Below are 23731 nucleotides of genomic sequence, written 5' to 3'. Positions count from 1 at the left end.
GAGCTCTTCCATGAAGGAGACTTCTGAAAAACTATTGTACCATAAATGCCTTATACCATCTTTTAGTTCTCAAAAATATGTTTAATTTGAATTCTAATTTTACTCTCATTCACTACCAAGGTTTTGTATGTGATGGATGTTAGGCTATCTTCTAAGCAGGCTACTTACACTTTCTGAGTCTTCGAGCATCCTTGTTGTTTCCTGGACTTCTGGGGCACTTGGTACCACGACTGGCATAGGAGGTCGAGTTCTCCCTAGGGTGCCAATTGATGCAGTCTTCACTGAATGAACTGGATGGCTAGAAGCTTAACACAAATATGACCAGGATTAGCCTTCTACAATCAGGGTTGGAGTGAGAGATGAGTAAGACTCTTGTGAAGATCCATACTTTATATTGCTGACGTGCCCCTAAATTGTCTCCCAGTCTTCTGATGAGATACCATTGACGTTCTCCATTATGCAATACTGCTACCCTGGATTTTAAAGGGCATTACTTGACAGCAATTAGCTACTAAGCATGCTATATCACGGCCATGTCAAGAGTAATTCAGAAAGGCCTCACTCAAAGCTAGTTAGAAAGTAAGGGATAGTTTCACTTAGGCAAAAACTTCTTCCCGTAATTTATCTCCAACTGGGATGAATCCTTGGGAGAATGAGCAAGGTGCTAAAAACATTTGAATTGGAATATACATTTTTCCTAGATGGGAGAAATGTTTTAGATTCTTGTGAAACAATGTGGAGTGAGATGATCCTGGGTGAGAACCTGCTGTCATGGATTTTGCACACACAAACAGGTAGGAGGCAAGAGGGAAGTTGGTGTATGCCTGGTTTATAGGATTTATTTCTTATAATATGGGGTTAATACCCTGCAGTGGGACAGAGAAGTGATTAGTGCCTCAGGGTGAGAGCCTTTTGAGTGTGAGAGACAGGAGGGGAGCATGTAAACATAAAATCTGATTGATTGGTATTCTGTGTCCCCCCCCCCCAATTTTTTATTGTTTTGATTCATTTCTTGTATATTTATTTTGCATTTCGAAATGTTGCTTTTTATTTGTTAGCGCTTTGTTACTGCTGTGAACCGCTTTGAGCTCAGGTTTGTGGTTGGCAAAACAGCAGACAAATCTTAAATCAAATCCAAATCAATTACTGAAGATATCAAGGAAGCAGCTTATCTCTGCTGCCCATCACTTTTCAGCTTGTCAGCTCCCTTAAACTGTGCATTACAGCCACGACTCGACTTTCGACAGCAGCAATTCCTTCGCACTCACCTTGCTGGGATAATAAAGGTGTGCTTGGCAAGGCAGGGTCATAGGTTGCCCCAGTGGGTGGAACTGCTGGCACTGCAAAGCTCTTCAGAGGATGAGAAGGACGAACATGGGCAGTAGGGAGGCTTTGGCTCGTCTCCTCCTCCTGCGTACTGGGCAGATAAGATCCTGTGGCACTTTCTGGCTCCTGGTGGTCAGCACAACATGTCTGAGATGAGGAAGCTGGCATGGTATCTGTGCTAGGTGTATTCCGAACAGATTCTGGGTTTGAAAAGAATATGAACATTCTCTTTTACTTTAACAAAACACTTCTGCTAGCACTAAACCAGCGTCTCTGAACATCCTTTCACCAGAGATCTTTGGCGGAGTTAGGTCACCTCACCAGTTAGATATATTCTCTAAACAACTGAGACAATGAACAAGTCATCCAGAGGCACACCTAGCCATTAAGCTGGTACTTAGGTAATTCCACAGTCTGCTAGTAGGTTCTTCTGCCTTTTAAAGCTATCTTCTTCTGAAAAAGAGCAGCCATCCCCCCCCCCCGAATGATCTTACTGCCATACAGATAACCAGTGAATTAAAACACAAACTGATTTACTTAGTTATCTAAAATTCCCTTAAATTTGCTTTGTACTCGTCTGTCTTTGAGCTAGAGCATGATTTTCTTGACTGGATGGTTCATAAGTAGTTGCATCTTATCTACATTTGTTACAAGGTACTTCAATTCTGCCAATTTTCCTATTGCTTGTATATTTAATGAATACAATGGGTGCTCCAATGTAAGTTTTACTTTAGCCCACTATTGCAAAAGAAGAATAAAAAGCCATTAGTACTCTAATTAAACAAGGGGATTGCTCTTGCCACAAAGCTACTATGTTTTATCTGTTCACAGGCTTTATGAAGAGACAGTGAATCATGCAAATCTAAATTATCAACTAAAGAAATTAGATCAGCATCATGAAACCATGGATCAAATAAATTATGTAAATTTAGAATATGCCAGTCACTAGAAAAATCTAATCTTGCTGAAGATCTGCAAATACCATATAAGAGTGGTAATCTTGGGAATCCTGCTTGCTTCCCCCCCCCCCTTTTTGCTGTATTACAGCCTTGCACACACGCTCACCCATGCTTTACCCTTGCACACAATGCTTTTATTGCAACAGCATTCATTTGACTTAAATGCTGTGTATAATAATTTTAGCAAGATAAAAGTCTCAGAAACAGGGTGGCTGTCTTATATGAGCTTGCCATAATATGCTTGAAAACTTAGCCACTGGCAAAAGAAGCATTCTGGTAATAGTAATAGCAGAACCATATTTACAATTCAGAACAATAAGCAACCTACAGACAGGAGTCCCATAATTTATTTTACTTTAAGAATTCTAGCAGTCTGTCACTCTAACTGCATGCTCTCAGGTTATTTCCCAAAGCACCAATAACAGCAGCACTGCATACACATAATAAGGTGCCTCAAGCTTTTAGGAGCTGGCTGAACCCCTCGAGACGCAGCTATCAAAATTAAATATACATACTTCAGGAATGCAAACTAAGCCTACTTCTGTACTATCCTGCTGTTTAAACACAACTTACCAGTACCATAATAATGTTCAAACTGTGCTTGATTAAATGCCATCCACAGTTTATACAGGGAGGGCAGGCAGGCCTTTGGAATATGTGAAATATAAAACAACTTTAAAAGGAGTAGTATTATTTTTCCTTTTGTAATCCAGATGCAAAGTTAGGAAGGGGTGATTCCAAATATGATAGGGGCATTGTTCATTCTTAAATTTATTCCTGGGCATAAGAGCAGCAGCCAATTTCCTTCTTACTTGCAAGGTCTCTTAACCAACACTGAACCAAGAACCCTAGCCCCAGAGCTCAAAATGCTAACACTGTTATACAATTAAACATTTAGTCATGACTGAAATGTAATGGCGTCGTCATTTTTAAACAAAGAAATCAAACACACTCAGGTCCCACTATCCACACACTTGTTATGCAAAAATTCACTTATCTGAACACGAGGACCTGTGAGAATGATTTCCCTTAATGTTGCAATTTACAGTATTTCAAAAGAAAGCCCAATGTTCTCCTTATGTGTATCTACACTGCCATGATACTGCCCCCCCCATTACCCTCCCCAGTTCTTCTTCCATCTCCCATTTACACTACTGATCTACTGCCTGTTCTTGGCAGCAGAGGCAGCCCTGTCCCATTTGCACCTGGTTTTTGAACCAGTCCCCCCTCCCTTTGCCTGGATCTGGCCAGTGAGTCAGTCAACCAGCAGTAACACTGCATGAGCCCGCGACAATAGCAGAATGAAGGAATGAAAGGGCCAAGCTTAGTGACATGCCAGTGTCTCCTCTGCTGGTGCAGCTGCGGCCTTATTCTTCCTCCTCCTCCCTCCTCTTCTTTCCTCCTCTGGCACCGAGGAGGTGGGCCAACGCTGAGAGCAAAGCTGAGATGGAGGTTGAGCCACTGCCCCTGAGCAAAGAAGCAGTGGAGAGCATGTCAGAGCCCAGCTCACAGAGTCAGCCAGGCTTGCAACCAGGACAATGAGGATGAAGAGGACAAGGAAGGGCTTGGCTTCCTCCTTGGCAGCCTTGCTGCTGCAGGAGCTGAGCAGACAGGTCTCATCACTGCAGCAGCCACTAGAGGAGTAGGGACCGGTGCTGCTGCTGGCTTTGGGCACCAGAGGAGGGGAGAGAAGGAGGTGGAAGGCACTGGTGGCTGCACCAACACAGAAGGCTCTGCCATGTTGCTCAGCTTGGCCTCTCTTACAAGTTCTTGTAACAGTGTTTTTGACTCACTGGCCACATCCAGGCAAGGGGAGGAGGAAGGCAGACTGGTTCCAAAATAGCAGCAAAGGGACAGGGCTATCACTGCCAAAACAGGTCAGCAGCGCAGATCAGAGGTGGAGGAAGATCTGTGGGAGGGTTACGGGGCGGGGGTCATGCTGTAGATACACAGTAGGGAAATGTGATGCTCCTCCAGTCCTCTCATTTTATCAGACTGTTGGGAAAGCAATGAGATGTTCCACACAGAAAACACTGGAAACAGTTGGCTCGTTATATGAACACTTGCCCAACCAACCATTTCTCAGGAACATGTTATGTTCAGAAAGCGAGGCTTGCATGTGCATTTCAAGCACTTTTGCAGAACGGAAAAGGGAAAAAAAGATCACAAGACAGCTCAGTCCTATACATATGCACTTAGAAATAAGTCTTTTTTGAGCTAGCAGAACTTATTTCCTAGTAAATGGACTTAGGATTGCATCCTAAATAAATCTTTGGACATCTCTAGCATAATTATATAAACACCCATCCCTCCCCCTCACACAATCACAAAAATTGGATTTGAGTATGTCCCAGAAGTTCTTGTCTTTGCATCTTTTACTAATGGCTGCCCCAGGACATTCTTCTCACCTGTGGAATTAGCCCTGTCTGAATGGGACACGGATGTGCCAACTGGCCATGGGTTTGCCTGGTGATGGAGATAGCTGCAGGTTGGAGAAGCGAGGCTGCCGGAGTGGAAATGATGGTGGGGGTTATCAAGGGAATGGATGGGATGAGCACTAATCACAGCTGCGAATGAATATAAGACAGAAAAAATGCTTAACACACACCAACCAGCATGCATGCAGAAGTGCACCCCCACCCAGTTCACAAAAAAGCACATTAAAAACCAGCACACTATCCTCAAGGTTCCAGAACAACAAAGTCCATTTTGCCATGACAGGCCATCTCTACACCCGTTTGAAGGAATTCCCCCATTTTTCCAACATTTATTTATTGCAGTTGAATCACTTCATAGCCAGGGTTCTCTGGGTGATTATATTTTAGGAAATCATATCCATGTTTTCTGTTGCATTAAACATGTGGGATTTGAATATGAATTCAAGTTATATAAACTGTTACAGAACAGAATTGAACTTCCTGAGCAAACAGGAATTCTGGTTGATTTGAGGATGGACTCTGTGCATCTGATCTTAATAAGAAACTGAGAATATTGCAAAACACTGAAGCTCACATTTTAGAATCTTGTATTGAGGTAGATTAATTGGAAGTCTGCAAGGGTAGTAAGAAGGATCAACAACTGAATGGAAAACATCCCAGGAAATAAAACTATAAGCAAACCATCCTGGGGAAGGGGGGCGGATACAAAAATCAGAGTGTAGAACAGAGTTAACAGTTAATGAAAAAGGCCTGGTGCCTATGTAATTATGAACCCTGCTTAAATTCTGGCCATGGTTTGCTCCTTTAATTCTGTTTAGCTTCCTAAACGTACAGTAAAACCATGGTCTATGCTTTGTGAACCAAACCATGACAATAGCATAGGGAGACAGCAGCAAGAGAGGTTTGTCATCTGGCAAACAAAGAAATGGACTTTTACCAAGGTCTGTTCAACACACATGCAACCGTTTGCAAACCCATTTCAAATCATGGTTTCACAGCTTAGTTTGCAGCCAACCTTTAACCATGATTTAGGTACCATTCCTACTAATGCTCAACTCATTCCTTGAGTGCTGATTCTTATGCAGCCAAAACAGACATGCACAAGAGGGAAATATCAACAGGCTTGGAAAATACCCAAGGTTTGCACAAAAATCATCTCAGCTGCATGTGTATAGTGGAACTGGCTGGAAATGGCAGGTGAAAAAGGTTAGAGTTTGCTGTTTGCCTGAAGTGAGATAAATCACAAGCCTGGGTTTGAACATAACACAAAGCCAACCATGGCTTAGCTCAAAACAGCATTGCGACAGCAGGCCTGGAGAAAAAAAAGCAAAGTGACCACAATCCTTTTCCCAGGAACACACACGCTTGCTCCTTTGTTCTAATTGTGTGCAAAATGCCTCTGCCTCCATCCCTCTCCTATTTCCTCCTCCAATAGAAATAGGGGAAACCCTCCACCCAAAAAGATGTTAAAAGGATAGAGGAGACCAAAAATATATATAAAAAGGACAGAGAAAACCATTTAATTGTCTAGAACTGTCACTCCTGGTACATACTGAGATGCTACTTACTTCCAGGAATGGAAGCAAGATGTATCTGTAGAGAGTTAATGGAGAAATCCAAGATCTAATGTAACTGGGAACTGGTGCTAGTTTGTCTGCCCCACCCACAAGGGAGGGATACCCTCAAAATCTAGCAGTAAGGAAAATAATTCCTACTCGAAATCTATTCTTGTTTCGTGTGAAACTTAAATAAAAACTTAGCATTGCAAATTACATAGCATTGTAACACATTGCATTGTCCCCATACTGTAGTAGATTGAGGGGACTGTGAGTTTATGACAATCCTGTAATGTAATTCACACTGAATACTCTGGATGGTTTACAGCAAACCCACAATGTTGTTCGGAGGTATTAGGCCCCTACTACATGTTGTGTTTAAGCTGAGAAATGACAACAACTCTGCAGTGTTACCCAGTGTTTTTATCTGAACTTTGCAGATTGGACTGGACTGGGTGGGTAGCATACAACAAACCCACAGTGTGGATCACTGTTACACCCAAAGAGAAGGTTGAGAGACTGTGCTGAAAAACACTTTATGGCATCCCTGCAATGTCTATTAATAGTGCAAGTCAGAAGTTGGGCTGAAGCTGATTTGGATTCACAGTAAAAAAAAATGCCTATTACATCTCAGGTAGCCCAGGCCAAACCGAGAACGCATTTGCATGTTGAAGACTTAAGTACCACTGACTTGCATTCAGAATGAAAGACACTTCAAATTTGTTCCAAATCTATATATTTAAAAATTGCCAGACTCAGGTAATGCATGGACACCAGGAATACACTGCGATGTTTTTCTGAGGGGCTCTGCTTAATGCTTAACTATGGCAAAGTGTTATGTTTTCATATTATCTAAGCAGAAGAGTTACACAGTACAAAAACAGTAAACAGGAATGCAAATAAAAACCAAATCCAACAGCAACAGAACACCATGGTAAAGGAAAACTGAAAACAGGAAAACTTAATTTTACACTGGATGCTCTACATACAAATGTTTCTACATAGTGGTGGTGAATAACACATTAACTTTTTCACAGTTGCCAAGACTTCTGAAATAGATTTTTAGGTCAAAGTGACTAATTGTGGGCACATTATTTCACAGTAGTTCATTTGTTCCAAATGTTGTTGTTTCCTAAAGGGCTGTTGATCTCTCCAACCTTTCCTTTTTTCTTTTTTTCTTTTCGTATTCCGACAACACTACCCTGAGGGACCGGACCACCATCTTTCCCCTTTGCTTTCTTCTTCCTGTCTTGTGATCTTTATTGTCTATATGCCTCTGTTCACCTTACCCAGCACATGGCTTATCTATACTTACCTTTTGCCCCACTCATTCCAGGCAATGGTCTGTGCTGTAAAGCTTGATGTCGTAGTGCCCCCCCTTCTTTTTTGCTCCAAGGCTTTCCCCATGAAAACCCACTTTTTAAAGCTGAATGAGAACAAACGGCTATTCAGGTTTGTTGTGGATTCAGTTTGCTCTGATTCAGCTTTAAAGAGCAGGTTTTTGCAGAGAAAGCCTCGCCACGGTAGTGGCAGCAGAAGTGGCAGCAGCCTGCAAGGCCTTGTCATGCTGGAGGCAGTAGTGGTGGCCTGCAAGACCTTGCGGCAGTGGCAAAAGCAGCGACAGCCTGCAGGTCTTGTCATGGCAGTGGCAGTAGCAGCCTGCGAGGCCTTGTGGTGGTGGCAGAAACAGAGGTGGCTACCACAGCTTTTGCCACCGCCTCCCACTACCGCCAGGAGGCCACTGCCACTTCTTGCCACCACAGCGAGGCCTCACAAGCCCCACTGCTTGTGTCACCACAATGTCTTGCAGGCTGCCACTACTATTGCCGTCACCTCCTGTTGCCACCACAAGGCTTCGCAGGATGTGGCTACTTCCGTCACCTCCTGTCACTGCTACGAATCCCCACGGGCCTCTGCTGCAAGGACTCTCAGGCCACCCCCGCATCTGATGCCAAAGCCTATTACAACTGCAAGTCCTTGCAGGCCAATGCTGTTACAGCAGCCAGTTCCTGCTGCCACTGCAAGGCCTTGCAGTCCAATGCCGCTGCCGTCATTCCCTGTCATTGCCATGAGGCCTTGCAGGCCACCACCGCTACTGTCACTTCCTCCCATTGCTGCCACAAGTCCTTGCAGGCCACCGCTACTGCTGTCACTCTCTGTCACTGCTGCGAGGACCTGCAGGGCGCTACTGTTTGTGCCGCCACAGCGAGGGCTTGCACTCTGCCACCACTACTACCGCCATGTCCTATTGCCACCACGAGGCCTTGCACGCCACTGCTACTGCCATCACTCCCTGTTACCACAGTGAGGCATTGCAGACTACCACTGTTACTGTCACTGCCGTGCGGCCTTGCAAGCCGCTGCCATTACTGCTGCCACTTTTTTTCGCCACTGCAAGGCCTCGCAGGCCACCACCACTACTGTCACTACCTCCCATCGCTGCCATGAGTCCTCACAGGCCACTCCTGCTACTGCCGTCACTATCACTGCTGCAAGGCCTCGCAGGCTGCCACTGCTTGCTTACGCCACTGCTGTGTGGCCTCGCAAGTTTCCACTAATTGTTCCGCCACCACAAACACATACCGTGGTCATGGCAAGCTGCTTCTGCTTCTGACACTGCTGCTTCTGCCTCCTAGAAGGTCTGCTTGCAGCCTGGCAGTCCCAGATTATTTGTATTCACTATGACTCATACTTTGGATTGTCCTGAAGGCCACCATTTGGTAGCCAAGCCCCAAACCTAAAGTCCTGTTGGGATGCATTTGGCTTGCCTGCTGATGAAACTGAGTGTGTGATGATTGATAATATTGTCATTTATCCGTTTTAGACCCCTAAGTAGTAGCAGTTACCAAGACATTGTCCTGTTCTGCTCTGTATAGTTCCATCCTTATTTCAGACATTGCGGTAGATTGCAATGTTTAGCTGGTGATATTGTGAGGTTTAGCTGCTGATAACATTGAAATGTTTAGCTGGTAAGTTATTGTGATGTCGAAAACCAGATATCGCCTAGTCCTTATACACATTGTGATTCGCGATATATTGCCAGCTCAAATATTATGAAATAATTATCACGACATGAACTTCAAACTGGTTTCGGATGATATATCGCCCAGCCCTAATAAGTGGTGGACATTTGACAACATTAGTTGGCCAACATAAAGCAAATCTGACCTTAAAGACAGTGCAGAACTAGAAGGACTACAAATACCTTAAATATAGTGGGGAAATGCTGTCACTTTCTGCTTAGTTTGTGCTTTTCTTAAAGTATTATGAAAAATACAACAACCGAGCCAGAAGTACCTGTCTTTCTGAAATTTTAAATAGATTGTGGGCTTAACATTAAATTTACAAAAATTAAAAAGCGGAAAATATAAAACGTGTACTATTTTGCCAAAAGGCTATTTAGCACTCCTATCAGATTGGCATCCAAATACTACTTTGGCATGGAAATACTGCAAGATTCAGTTCTGCCAGTTCTCTATTTATAATCTTGATATTCTTTCCATAATTGTTATAATAATGCTAATGTTTCTTCTTCCAAACTTTCCTAGCATTTATTTCAAGTAGAAACAAGATTTTGTGCACATTCATCACCCTACTCCCAGCAATACGGGATGCAATGTGATGTGAAATGTTTGACTCAAGGAAGCTTGGTGAGAAATAACTAAAGTTAGACTTACGCTGAGGTGGTTGAGAATCAAACGGCATCATCATTTTTGGTCTCATTCCCCTTCTTCCTGCAAGTGTGGACATGCTATCCTCTGACTCATGCCCTAGAAAAAGAATGAATGCATCTATAAACATTTATGTCCATCATCTTTATATCAGATCATTAAGAAGGAAGACGAAAAGAAGTGTTTCATACACACTCATTCTGATTACCAAGAGACTCTATTCTTAAGAACACTTTATAGTCTTCCTTTCTAGAAACTTAATTCAAAGAGAATAGGGGCAGGGTTTGGTGCTGTAAAACCAAAATAAATTCTCACAATAGATTTTTAAGTGATGCAAATAATGCTATTAGCAGAAATGCTATGCTGTATATTATGGGTTCCATTTTCTCACTGATTTACATGCAAATTGTAATAAATATAAACCGAAGTGCAGCTACTACAACTTAGTCAATTGGCAAGTACTTAAACAATTACGAATCTTGGCAAAACCCACCCTTTGCAATCTACAGGCCACAGTTGTCTAAGGATAATGAATAAATAGGATAATGAATAAACTTAGCATGATACTAAGCCCACCTCTGTATGAGTTCCGTCTTTGGTGGATGTTGCTGTCCATGGAGTTGTCAACTGGCGTAATGTCTTGGGAATTCCGAGGGATTGGGGTGTCTGTCATGATTGGATTAGGATCTGGAGATTTATCAATGGGTTTCAGCTCCAGCCTTTCATGGTGAATCCAAAGGTCAGGGGGTTTGACATCCTTAGAATTTCCTTTGTATTTATGTGACCCATTCACAGATTTGCACGCAGCTCGCTTCCTTTGAAAGCCGTAAGAAAAATATTAGTGTATTCACAGGCTGGCATAAAACTACTGTTTTTTCTTCAGGTAGTTAACTGACACATGCTTTAGCTTTCTGTGCAAGCAATTTTATTCTACACACATCATGTATGTTATATTCTGATTCTATACTTGTATCCAAAAGGTGGAGGGGGGGGCATATATGATCCTTTCTTCTCCTACACCCAGCCAACAACAATGGGAGGTTTCCTCATTTATTTTACCAGACTACTAAAATCATGTCTATTTAATATTCATGTTATTAAACCCAAGCAAATCAATGACCACTAATTAAATCTATGCCCCTAAAAGATAGAACAAGTTGTTGCCAAAGCATCTTACTTTTTCTGGTGAGAGGTGGTGCGGCGTGTGCAGAAGACCGCAACAATTACCACCACAACAATGGTGATCACTCCCACAGACACTATTATTACCAAAAGCATATTGTATTCCAAAGGAGAAGGGCTTCCATGAGGGCTGTTACTGCCTAAAGAGGAAAACAAGCATTATTGAATTATACATGGCAATGTCTTGGGAGTTTTCAATCTAAGGCAAGGATGAGGAATCTGTGGCCCTACAGATATTGTCCCTGTGGCCTCATGGGGGAGGGGGCAGAGGGGCGGTCATTCCGGGTGCAGTTTTTGGGAGGGCACATTTTGCTCCTCACGCCACCCTGGAAGCCCCAGGCCATATTGCAAGGCTGACTGGGATCGGACGGTTAGATCCCAGCCTCACAGAGCCATGCAGGGCTGCCAGGGCAGGCAGACAAGCAAAGGAGACCTACTCCTCTGCCAGCCTCTGCTGCAGCACATGAGAAGAAATAGCGCTCTCTTTTTCCAGTTGCTTCCCCGTGTAAATGTGGGTGAGGAAAAGCAATCTGCTTCCATCCTGACCACACTGGGGTGGGAGAGGAAAGAAGCAGCACATTTAACAACAATGGAGTAAGGATGGAGGAAAGACAGAGTCACTGCACTTTCCTCCCACTCCTTCACCACCAGCCAACAGCATCCAGCAACATTGCCACTGCAGACCCCACTGGGCCCTTCCAACACTGGAAGCCATACTTCCAAGCGAGCCGGTGATGCTCTTGGGTTACATGGGGGCTGCCAGGGAGGAGTAAGTGCACCCTGAAGCAGTGGCATGGGTGACAAGGGCTGGAGTGGTGGGGCAGGCTCCCTCTGCCCCATCCCCCTGCGTGTGCACGTATGTGCCCCGGGTGGCAGTAGCACATGCTAGGCCCTTGTAAAGTCCCATGGCCACATGTTAGCCACCTTGCATCTAAGAGAACAGTCCCTGCATAAAGAGATTGTCTTGCTTGTGATAAAAGATTGGACATTATAACTTGTACTGAACAAAAAAACATGCTGTACTGTAGAGGTCACTTGCACTGCCAGGAATATTAGAGGGATTGTTTTCAACGTAACCCTCTCATACATGGTTGTAAAGATGCTTTAACTTTTCTTTAAACATGTTATGATTTCCTTTCAACACCTTAGTCAGCAGAATTCTACTTACCACTCATAGGTGTTTTATAGTCTGGCCCAACATCCACTGGCCGGTTTCCTTTCCCTGCAGACCCCAATGCTAGAAAACAAAATTGAAGCTGTGTCAAGCTACTTGTAGTTTATGCCTTATCTGTCTTTTTAAAACATAACTCTTGTTTTTATACGGACAAGAACATATCCTAGACAGAAACACACATAGAAACAGTCCTGGAAGATTGCAGGACTTTTCTAGAAGTGTCTATCCAACTATCTCAAGAACAGCTAGAACAACATTCATGCAAAAGGTATACACACAAAACTATAGAATAACCTGGTGCCTTCTGTGAAGAAACAAACAAGCCACAGTATTCTAGTAATGTCAGAACCCCCTAGTACTTAACTGTTACATATGACCTGAATGGCTGAAGTTCATAGAACTTTCCTATCAATAGTTACCCCATAGAGATGAAAGGGGGGTGTTCTTGAGTGATGCTTACTGGGGGGCGGGGATACTTCAGGAAATACCTGATTGTAATTCAGTAGTAAGGGTATTGCATTTTGTTCTTCACAGGGTTTTGAAAAGAGGTAGATGCAGTGAGACTCATTACTTCTCTTCAAGAAGAACAAAGCAAGGCAATATCTAGGCCTCTCCCCATGGATCACGGCATTTTTTTCAGAGAGCTGGGGAGAGGGAACATGATCTCATCTACTTCGCCAAACATGAAGCAAGCAAGAGACTTTCCCCACTCTAGATTGTGGAGAATTCAGTGGGAGGATGCCTCTGTTGCGGCAGAAGCTTTAATGGATCTCGTGTGGAAAACACTTATTGCATCTTATGAGGTGGGCTCTGGCATGTTAAAATATATGCCACAAAATACTAAACTAAACTAAACTAAACTAAACGAGGTCATGTCCCTGTTTTGAAGCATGCTAGCACAGCTATCACTCTGAAACTAGTGGAAAATTGCATTTGCCTACTTGTAGTTGTGTGTGCACATGCACACACAAACACAGTTTGAATATTACACTGAACACTAACAGGATTAAGCCAAAGACCTATTTCATAGCAGTCAATGTGATGCCTCCAGGAAGCACACAAAGGAGGACCCTACGGCAAAGGCACTCTTCTGCTCCCCAGCAACTGGTTTTCAGAGGCACACTGTTACCCCCTGTACTGGAAGCAATTGTGACTAGAAGCCATTCCCAGCTTTATCTTCCATGAACTTGTCTAATCCCTTTTAAAGGCTATTCAAGCTGACAGCCATCACTACATTTTGTGGGAATGAAATATCTGAATATTTTATTTTGTTACTCCCAAATCCTCCAACATTCAGTTTCACTGGATACCAAATTCTAGTACTAGGAGAGTGCTTTTCCTATGCACTTTCTTCATGACCTGGGCTCCCTTGGAAAGAAAGGATGGAAATTAATCAATCAATTAATCAACCAAATACTTCTATCATGTCCCTCCTTATTTGGTTTTGTTCGAAGCTAAAAAGGTAAAGGTAAAAGGTCCCTGGATGGTTAAGTCCAGTCAAAGGCAACTATGGGGTGCAGCGCTCATCTCACTTCAGGCTGAGGGAGACAGCATTTGTCTGCAGACAGCTTTCTGGATCATGTTGCTAGCATGACTAAACTGCTTCTGGTGCAACGGAACACCCTGATGGAAGCCAGAGCGCACAGAAACACAGTTTACCTTCCTGTTGCAGTGGTACCTATCTGTCTACTTACACTGGTGTGCTTCGAATTAACAGGTTGGCAGAAGCTGCGAAAGAGCAACGGGAGCTCACCCGTTGCACGGATTTCAACCGCCAAGTGGTTTAGACCACAGTGCCACCCGCGTCATATCTAACTTTTATTCATAAGTGAGTGGCTCCAGTCCCGATTACTTCAGTTGCCCTTTTCTGAACCGTTTCCAGCTCTATATTTTCCTATCAGACTGTACATATTATTCCAAGTGTTCAACCCAGAGATTTGTAGAAAAGCATTCTGAAACTAGCATCTTTATTCTTGATTTCTTACCTAATGATCCCCAAAATAGGAAATCAACCTTTTCACAGCTGCCACACATGGGGCCAGCTTTTTCAGAGCTGAATATCTCTTTCCTAGCCAGTCAAAGAGAGCTCAGACCCCATTAGCATATATGGGGAGCTGGAATTCTCTTGTCCCAAATTGCACTCCTGCTCCTCTGTAGTTTTACACAGATAGTGTTACACACAGTTTATATAAGCTTGCATCTTAAAATTATATTCATAATTTTTAAAGTTTCTATAAATTGCTGTTAAAATAGTACGGTCTTAACTTCTTTAAAAGGGAAGAAAAATACTAGATAAATACAGAGTTTATAGATAAAAGAAGACGAGAAAGAGATCTTGCCTGTCTGTAAGCCAAAAAAACACATGGATGGAATGTTTTACAGAGTACTTTTTGACATTCCTTTACATTCACAAAGAAACTTAAAATATACACATTCTGGCATTGCTAAAAGGTAACTTACGACTACATTTACCTTTGAGCAAGCCTCACTGAACTCATTTGGACTTATTCTAAGAAGACATGTGTAAGATCAAGCTGTTAGAAATAAATTTAATGTAGTATCAATTTGATGTTAAAGGTAACGTTTTAGAAAGGAACCATAGCTTTTCTGTTAACGGCTTCCAATGGTCAGACTTGCTTGCTGCCAATAATTGTTTACCCAGCAGTGAGCGGTCGGGGACAGACAGCTTTCTTGAGTGCTTCTGAATATGGAGATTCCACCAACTGTGCTAAAGGCACAAGTCATGCCATGTAGCCTTTACTTTTGTTCCCATAATCCTATACACAGAATATACACTTGCTGGTGTTTTGCAATGCCCAATGATTTTTAGCAAATAAATCTGATTGACTGAATGTCTGAATTACTGGTGCATTTCCAGAGATCCATGGCAGTAAAGCCTCCACCACTTGTAGGTTCTACCTTTTGGCAATGACTCAATAAATATGATATGTACCAGCATAGCCAATAAGAGCACATTAGCCATTAGGGTCACCTTATGGCTGGCACAAATGCTTATGCTACATAGCATGTGGGAATAAACGTGCATGAGCACAAAAGACACATTATGAAGTCACTGAAATGTTTCATGATCCATATACAGACATAAATTAATGAACACTTTAAAAGTATGGACAAAAGAAGGCAAAAAAAAAGTACTGTATTTACTCAAATCTAATGCTCACCTTTTCTGATCTAATTATGTTGCGAAAATTAGGGTGTGCATTAGATTCGATGGCACATTTACATTCACCAGCAAATACTTTTTTTGTTTTGTTTCAAGGTCCTGAAAACTGAGGTATGCATTAGACTAGAGTAAATATGGTAGTCAATTTTCAGGAATGGAGAATTCAAAGAATGGAGAGCCACACAATTCTGCCTATTTTTCTTTCCACTCTCATACGAAGTTAACCTCCACTCAACTAAATTCTTATGGAGCCAGGTGAAAAAATCCATCACACCACTACTATTCTCACTTCCACTGCTGTTGAGACCATAATTCTAGGGACTCCTATAAGATGGAGTCTGTTCATGGGCCATCAGTTGCCAGTCACTACCATGCTAAATGTGGGTGCCTCTCTGGTCTGTGGGTTGAATGAAGCCTCCCAGGCCTTTCATGAAGTTAAATCCCTCATCAGCTTGGTTCTATGATGTCCTCAAGTGTATTTGCTTGGCTGAAACATGTCCTTGAACTGTGATAATACCTTTTGCATGCCTGGATGGAACACGGTGAGATATGGGGAAGATGTGGAAATCTCTGGCTCTGCATGGCTGGAATATCACCTATTAATGGTAGGAGCCACACTCACTGTTCTGCTCCTTCCCACCACTGGTATGTGGCACCCGGTAGGTTGCTCATGTGGGAATGCAACCCAAAGGTTAAAAAAGATTACTCAACTGTGTTTTAGGAAAAAGACAATAAGGCCGACTACTTTTCCCCTCAGGGTGTGTGATGTAGTAGCAGATGTTCTTCCTTCTATGAGTCACAAAAACACTTCTATGATATCTACTACCACTCCAGTAACCAAATAGTATGTGAGCACATGGCTCCCTCATTTTTCACACCACCTAGGCAACCTATAGGTTAAACTGCAAAATGCAGTTTTTAGCAAGAGGAAGACCATCTTGTGACACACGTTGCCTTAAAGTGCCTCTTTGGCCACTACCTAATCAAGACAGGCTCAGATATAAACCTCTTTGTAATTAACCCCCTATACCTGTGTGGTTCTCAAACGCCTCTCTAATTTGCAGACACAGATAAGCAAGCAGCTTAGTAAAATGCAGGCTCCTGTCAGTAGTGTGTTATACATGAGTATAATACTGCAGACAATCTAACATATGTGGGGTGCATAGAGCCATAACAAAAAGTGTAAGCTGCAAAACGTATTTCCTCAATGAGGAGAACGAATGAAACCAGTGAACTGGAGGTTGATGCATTTACTTGTTGGTTCCATGTTTTAATACTTGGAGATGATTTGTTAAGGGTTCACCATTACGTTCATTCAACTGATTTTTTATAAAGATGAGAAACAAACATGCACAAAAGTCATCTTGAAAAGTGGGGAAGGGAAGGGGCCACATGACCTCACAGAGAGATAGCTAACCAATGTCCAGCCCACATCAGCTGTCAACAATAAAAACAGGCTTTCCCCAAAATGAATTCTTAAGATGTGTGTGTGTGTGTTTTCATACTGGGCTCACCACTCAAATTATGTACATGGGGTGCAGCTGCTTTGAGCATGCATTTGAATACATGGTGCCAATCATGGATGCATCCACCTTGCACTACCTAACGAAAGAGATTACATTCCAAACACACTATGCAAAAAAGTATTTACAGCATTTCAAACTTTAAATTCTACAAGAGCTTGTTTTTTGGCATTTAACAGTTGAAATACTGTTAGAAGAAAGACAATAGCACTTGCATGAAAGGAAATGACACAAAAAATATGCCCATTGGTTTACCTTGATCATTAGACATTTTATCTGAAGATTCAGCTACCAGGACAAGCACAGGGAAGAAGCAAACAAGAGAGAGATAACTAAATCTAAAGGAGTGACAAAAATTTCACTGGCACAGAAGTAGCAATCTCTATAAATGGGAAATTAAATAATTGCTACTACTACAGCTTACTTTATAGAAGACCCTCCCCACACCACGCTTATTCAGCTCTTGTTCATAAATTACAATGAGAAATGCTCATATCCCATATGAATATTGGAAATGTTCAAATGAGCAGTTTGATAGCATACCTCCCCAAGTAGGAGACCCTTACGATCATCCAGACATTTGCAATGAACTCATTTGCACCATACAGTATATATTCAAACAACTCTTCCATAGGTGGGAACATACAGTAAACTGTGTACTCAAAAATACTGTCCCATTCACAAGACACAACTAATGACAACAACTGGAACATTTACACTTTCAGGCTGATAGGCTGATTCACTGAACCAGACAGCCCCCCCCCCATGAAAAATGCATTTAAACATTTGTCTGAATTTCCCGTTTTCTGCTCCCAGAGAACGTATTCAATTAACAAGATCAACCTACCTTTAGGTGTTCTGAACTGCACCGCCTCTGACATAGGACCCATGCCTTTGGAGTTACGGGCCTGAATTTTGAAATAATATGCTGTGTCAAGTGTTAACTCTTGAATCTGGTGTGTCAATCTATTTCCCACTACTGGCTCAATGACCCAATCGTGTATTTCGGCGTTGACATCTGTACTATAGTAAATGATGTATCCTGCACAATAAACAAAATACAGATGATGAATTATGAAGACATGTTCCCAACGGCTCTAAGCTATTTGAGAACGTTAGATATAATGAACAGATACTTGAAACAACTAGACAAACCCATACTTCTTAAGTGTCCTTGTAATTCTTTCTCAATGAAGACAGAGAAGCAACTGATTAGTTTATTACACCCCTATTCATACAATTCTTCCCCTGCAGCATCTTGAGTACCACCACTGTATTGCACTGGGGGGGGGGGTTCTTTGGAGCCCCTTCCTCCTACATGCCACCATTCCTGCAGCCACCATGTGTTGTGGGATGAATTTCTGCAATGAAGAGCCTGCTGACAATGAGTAGACTTCCTGTGCAATTTGGAACCCCAATATTCCAGGTTTTAAATCATGTGGGGACTCTTAAAAGGAGAAAAGGTTCCCTCCCACAGACATTCAGCCTCTGACACATGAGGGGGCCTACAGGTACGCCAACAGCCGTGTAAGAAAGTGAGATGTCTGCAGACTCGTTTCTTTTTTTGCTTCTTGTGCAATGGTAATCACATATACGTGGTTAAGAGTGACTGAACAGGGCTTACAGCTACCATAGAAGGGAAATCACTAATTGAGAAAGCAATTAGTAATTGCTAAGGAACTGCTACACAGCTAAAATACTACACTTCATAAATCTTTGGGGATAATCCAAATTGACTGTAAAGGAATATGGATTGTTCTATTGGTTTGGTATCAGACTTCCAGATTTTCCACAGAAGGCCAGTTCCTACAGATACTAACTGATAATTTTTGTGAGTTGTGAAAGTTCCAAACAGCTCCACTAGATGGTATGCTTGAAACTGAAATCCCTCACTCACTATTCACATAAGAAAATGACTTACATAGCTAAAGAAAAATTGCAGAAAACAATCCACACTCAGAAAATATATTTTTGAGTTAATTGGGTTGTTGTTTATGCATAGTGGAACAAGTCACATGTAGATCATTTGCCCCTGAGAATGCACTTTGAAACATGCTGGGTTATTATTCACAAAATTAATTACTATTGCCAAATCATTGCTTAAGGCCTTTCTCTCTCTCTCTTCCTTCACTATTCTGTTTTGTGCTGCCCACTACTCTCTCCTGCCATGTTTGTAACAGGAAGCAGCTTAGATGGTTTGAGTAAAGGAAATATTTTGTTAAAAATAAAGAATCATTTAGCAGCAAGGAAAGCTATTTTAATGTTACAGCCCAGTCTGTTTAGTGAGACACATCAAGCTACATAACTCTTTCCCAGGAAAAATCATAAATACAAATATGTTCCATAATCATGACATACAAAAAGGAAGGATGCTCTGGGCCACCCCACATCCTGAAAGTGGGACTGAAAAAGAACAGAAAATCTCACTAAAGTTCTTAGGTTTTGAAGAGAATCCCATATAAAACTACTTATTGGGGACACAGGACAATGATACAAGTGGGGATTTCTTAGCTTGGGGATGATTTGATGACTGGACCATTTTTTAAATAACAGCAGCATTCCTGCTTAAGATTAGAACAAATTGAATAAGCAGAAAATTGTGCATTCAGCTCCTTTTGCGATGGGTTTCAGCTTTATAACACAAATCTTAAAACGTATTCCACCAGAGGGCAGACCTTTCACATAATTATGCTGAATATAAATTCAGTATTACCCTATTTCCAAGCCTGATTAGTTCAAGTGAAGACAGACACTGTAGGATATGCCAGGGCTGGCAATATTCTGTTGGTCTGAAGTAATAGTAGAGCCATGTGCAAAAGACTGTGTATTGGGGTAGGACAGAAGGAAAGAAGTGAAATCCCCCACCCATTTCCTTCAAGCCCTGCTTCAGCCACAGAGGGACTCAGATGCACCACTTTCCTCAAGCTGCTGTGAAGTATGTCAGTAGCACATGGAAGTATAGTGACACTAGCCATGGATTCACAAAGAAGATAGTTGAACTGGCTCAGAACCAACCTGACCTGACCTCTCGTCTTTCTCTTCTGCTGCTGCATGCAGTTGCATGGAGGTGATTAGAAGCGAAGGAAGAATCTGCTAGCCCACCCTAACTACTCTGCTTAAGCTAGTCATTTCATGCATGTGCTTCTAGCCTGAATTTGATTCCAATACTTTAATATACCATTTTATACACTTCTCATTAATATTTGGCACCTTGATATTATTTACACAGTAAATAAAATAAAGAGGAAATGGACCTAATTGTTAAAATTCAGTCATTTCATCTTGGAACATTAAAACAGTATGCAGTTAATTAAAAACACACACCACAATTTTCTTCAGACTGAAAGAACATAGATAACTAAGCATTCTAATCATTGTTTCCAACCCTTTAAAAGGATTTCTTTTTTTTTTAGTAACTTTTATTTTGCTTTAAACAAATGCAGATAAATATAAACAACCAAAATTACGAAAGAAAAATCCTTAATAATAATAATGGAAAAGGCTAAAAAAAACTACAAAGTACATGGCATAGAACATAAGCCATTATGGGAAAGAAAAAAGAAAAAGGAAAGAAGGCGGCGAAGGAAGGGAAAAAAGGGGGGAAGGGCGGGAAATGAACCAAAACACAAGAAGGTTCGTCTATTGTACGCTTTCCGTCAAGGTCACAACAGATCATTCTTCTTATCAATTCTCTCTATCTGCATTCCATAGAACCCCTCATCTTGATTTCATCCTATATACATAACCTGAATGGCAGCACAAATATACTAAACTGTCCCAAATAAAATTTCACCTGTAATTTTGCCATTGGCTTCAGATGGTGGCTGCCAGTTGACTATGATGGTTCGGGGTTTTCCTTCTTTGCTCACTACTGTCACATCCTTTGGGGGAGAAGTTGGAACTGCAATAATGATATTTAAATTAAACACAGATTGTGGTATCAGTTTTATTCTTTTAAGCATTCTTTGTCAAAGATTGCTATATTCAACTACAAAAATAAGCTACTAACTTGCAGTGATACATTTTTTTCTACTGAAGAAGCAACATCAATACTAAGGATTTCAAAATACTCTTTCTATTTGGAGTATCTTGGAAGAGCAGCATATGCCTTCAGAGGATTTCTGTGAGCTCCCTCCTCACCATCAACCCTTCCTGCCATGCCCTCCAACAGCAAACCTCTAGGTACGAAGCTTAAATGTGAACTCCTCTCTCCAACTGGAATTCATAATAATGTCAATGAATCATCTGGAAGAGTGGTGTTTATAGAGGATCAATACCCTCTAGAGGGAATATATTAAAATTCAAGTTCTCACTCCTTAATGATTTGTTAAATATGCATTTGATAAAACTCAAACACTATTGTAATTTTAAGGAACTTAATCAAATATTTCAAAAAGTATGAAAAATATTGAGTTTTACTTTTCTCAGGTATAATTAAAGTTGTGTGATTTAGTTTTCTTGACTCGAATCTCATTTCAAATGGGATTTGCACAAAAGACAGCTACTCAAAACTGGATGTTGAGCAATTTCAAAGCACTTCTTCTGGCATTGAACCAAGAATTTTAAAAATGGTATAACACAATTAAGTTATTCTGTATCCATTATTAATAAAAATTTGACCGAGCATAAAGCAAAGTGCTTCTGATTTTAAATTATCTTCAGTGGTTTAGTTCAGTTTTAAAGGAGTGTTCTGCTACTCTGTGCTTCATTTTGAATTGTTTATACTTTTACAGGAATGGACTGACTGAAGTTTTATGTGAGCTGTCCTATGAAGGTGGTATAGAGATTCCTACATTTTAAAAAAGAAACAAAACTTCACAGGGTTGTTATCTTCTCTGAAGCTAGAGTTTTTTTGCATGCCTTAAAACATTTTCTATTTTTCGAGGCAATCATCTGTTTTTACTTCTAACCACAATAAAAGAGAAATATCATAAAGAAAATAAACAGACAAGATGCTGAAGAGATGGGTTTGAATGTGTGCAGACACATATCATGCCATTTGACTACTGAAACTGCCAAAACTTCAAATATCTCTATTTTAGCAAATAACATTAAAATGAAAGAAGCTTGGCACTTATGGATGCTTCAAGGATCAGATCAGAGCTTTTCTGATCTCTTACTTGCTCAATAATTAAATTATTTCCCCTAGTCTCATTAATTATTAACCTTCATGTTATTTATTAGCAGCTACTATTAAGACATAATTTGTATGTATGAAATGTTTTGTGGTTCTGTACATGATAGACCTATTTCATTGTATATAAATTCTCTCTTTAGTTCAAAGAACTTTAAGAATCTTCCCACACCAGAAAGAATTCAACAATACACAAAAATTAGCATAGCATGAAAAAAGTATGTCAACTAATTTAGAAATGGCTCAACAATATCACCTAATTCAAAAGTCGTTCCATGTGCAGTCATACTCCAAGTACTTGATCTTCGGCCTTTAGTCACCATCACCGAGAACTCATACAAAGTGTTTGGTTTTAAGCCAGTTACTAAGAAGCTTAAAGTGGTGGTATTTGCAGTCTAAGAGAAATCAAAGGGTCACAAAATGAGACACTCTCTATTAAATATCCTGACTATGACAACAGTCTCTAGCATTATCTCATCCATATATCACTATTCTCACAATATTAATTGCATTAATACAAATATTCTCTAAGGCAGTTTTGAATTTCCATTTTTGTCCATTATTTAGGAATCAACTTTCCATTTATCTTGATAGCTCATAGAAACATATGTTCAGAAATTTTTGTTAGTTTTAAATTTGGTTTGGCAAGTACCTTTGGACTGCACCTTTTGGTTACCTTGTATTTCGTGTTTGCAGGAATGTTCGTCTTCCAGCGTACTGTGTAGTAACGGGCATCCGAGACCTTCTGGTTCTTTGGCAGAGAGTTGTCTGCCCAGGTGATTCGAATGGTGTCATGGCTCAGTATGGAAGCCTGAACTCCCACAGGTGGCATCATGGGGGAGGGATCTGGCACTGGAGTGTACGGAGCATTAACAACAAATAAATCAACCTCAGAAGTGTCTAGGGAATTGATGGGTAAAAGTAGGGTATTACAATAAAAAAAGAAAGAAGGTGGCATTATATGTGAATAGAAACAAAAGGGGGAAATGCAGGGTAATACGATGAAATGAAAGGTGAGAAATGGAGAAAAAGAGAGAAAAGCCAGAGTTAATAGGCGACACAAGACCAGCATAAAAGTTTTCAGTGATTATTTCGATTCCTCCCTAAAACACATGCCATAAGCAGAGTAGGCAAAGTTCAACACCTAAGAAGATTGCTACAAAAGTAAAAGATCACTGAATTGAAATTTGAATATCCATTTGAAACTGTTTACTAATTAAGATACTCAGCGTAAGCTGCATTAAAGCGTTATTTCATCCCATCTCTAAAAAGAGGGTGGAAGAACAAGGTAGAATTAGGATCAAATGGGGACAAGCTAATCTTCCAGACAGTATTAGTGGGGAGGGGGGAACTGCTTGTGTTCAAGTTCACAGTAATTCACAAAACAGCAATATAAAAACACTTAAGATCCAGGAAACATGTTGAGCAACAAGAAAGGGAGTTCTTACCTTGGATTTTGTTTGTGAATCCAGATGAGGACATTCCTCTGATAGGAATGACACCTCCCTGGTGGTGACAAGCAGGATCCTAGACAAACTTCTGCCTCCTCTCCGGGGGGAGGTACCATCTCCCTCCCCAGAGCAA

The 23731-nt window shown here is 41.2% G+C and overlaps 1 protein-coding gene across 8 annotated transcripts in view; it reads right to left on the bottom strand.

The window, feature by feature from the left end:
* NEO1 (neogenin 1) overlaps positions 1-23731 on the bottom strand; it is a 107213-nt gene that overhangs the window by 5301 nt on the left and 78181 nt on the right. For 3 of the 8 annotated variants that reach the window (XM_082198275.1, XM_082198273.1, XM_082198277.1), the window contains exons 17-28: positions 22824-23047; positions 22404-22542; positions 20807-20914; positions 17861-18055; positions 17269-17301; positions 12301-12369; positions 11128-11272; positions 10527-10765; positions 9957-10049; positions 4694-4852; positions 1269-1526; positions 169-305 (exon numbers count right to left, since the gene is read on the bottom strand). In XM_082198275.1, the coding sequence (XP_082054401.1) occupies positions 169-305; positions 1269-1526; positions 4694-4852; positions 9957-10049; positions 10527-10765; positions 11128-11272; positions 12301-12369; positions 17269-17301; positions 17861-18055; positions 20807-20914; positions 22404-22542; positions 22824-23047 (1799 nt within the window). The remainder of the gene's footprint in view (positions 1-168; positions 306-1268; positions 1527-4693; positions 4853-9956; positions 10050-10526; positions 10766-11127; positions 11273-12300; positions 12370-17268; positions 17302-17860; positions 18056-20806; positions 20915-22403; positions 22543-22823; positions 23048-23731) is intronic. The other 5 variants (XM_082198279.1, XM_082198280.1, XM_082198274.1 and 2 more) reach the window with 3 other exon arrangements.

The sequence above is a fragment of the Podarcis vaucheri genome, assembly GCF_965113315.1.
Source record: "Podarcis vaucheri genome assembly, chromosome: 14".
Taxonomy (NCBI): Eukaryota; Metazoa; Chordata; class Lepidosauria; order Squamata; family Lacertidae; genus Podarcis; species Podarcis vaucheri.
This window is presented reverse-complemented; position numbering and strand designations above follow the sequence as displayed.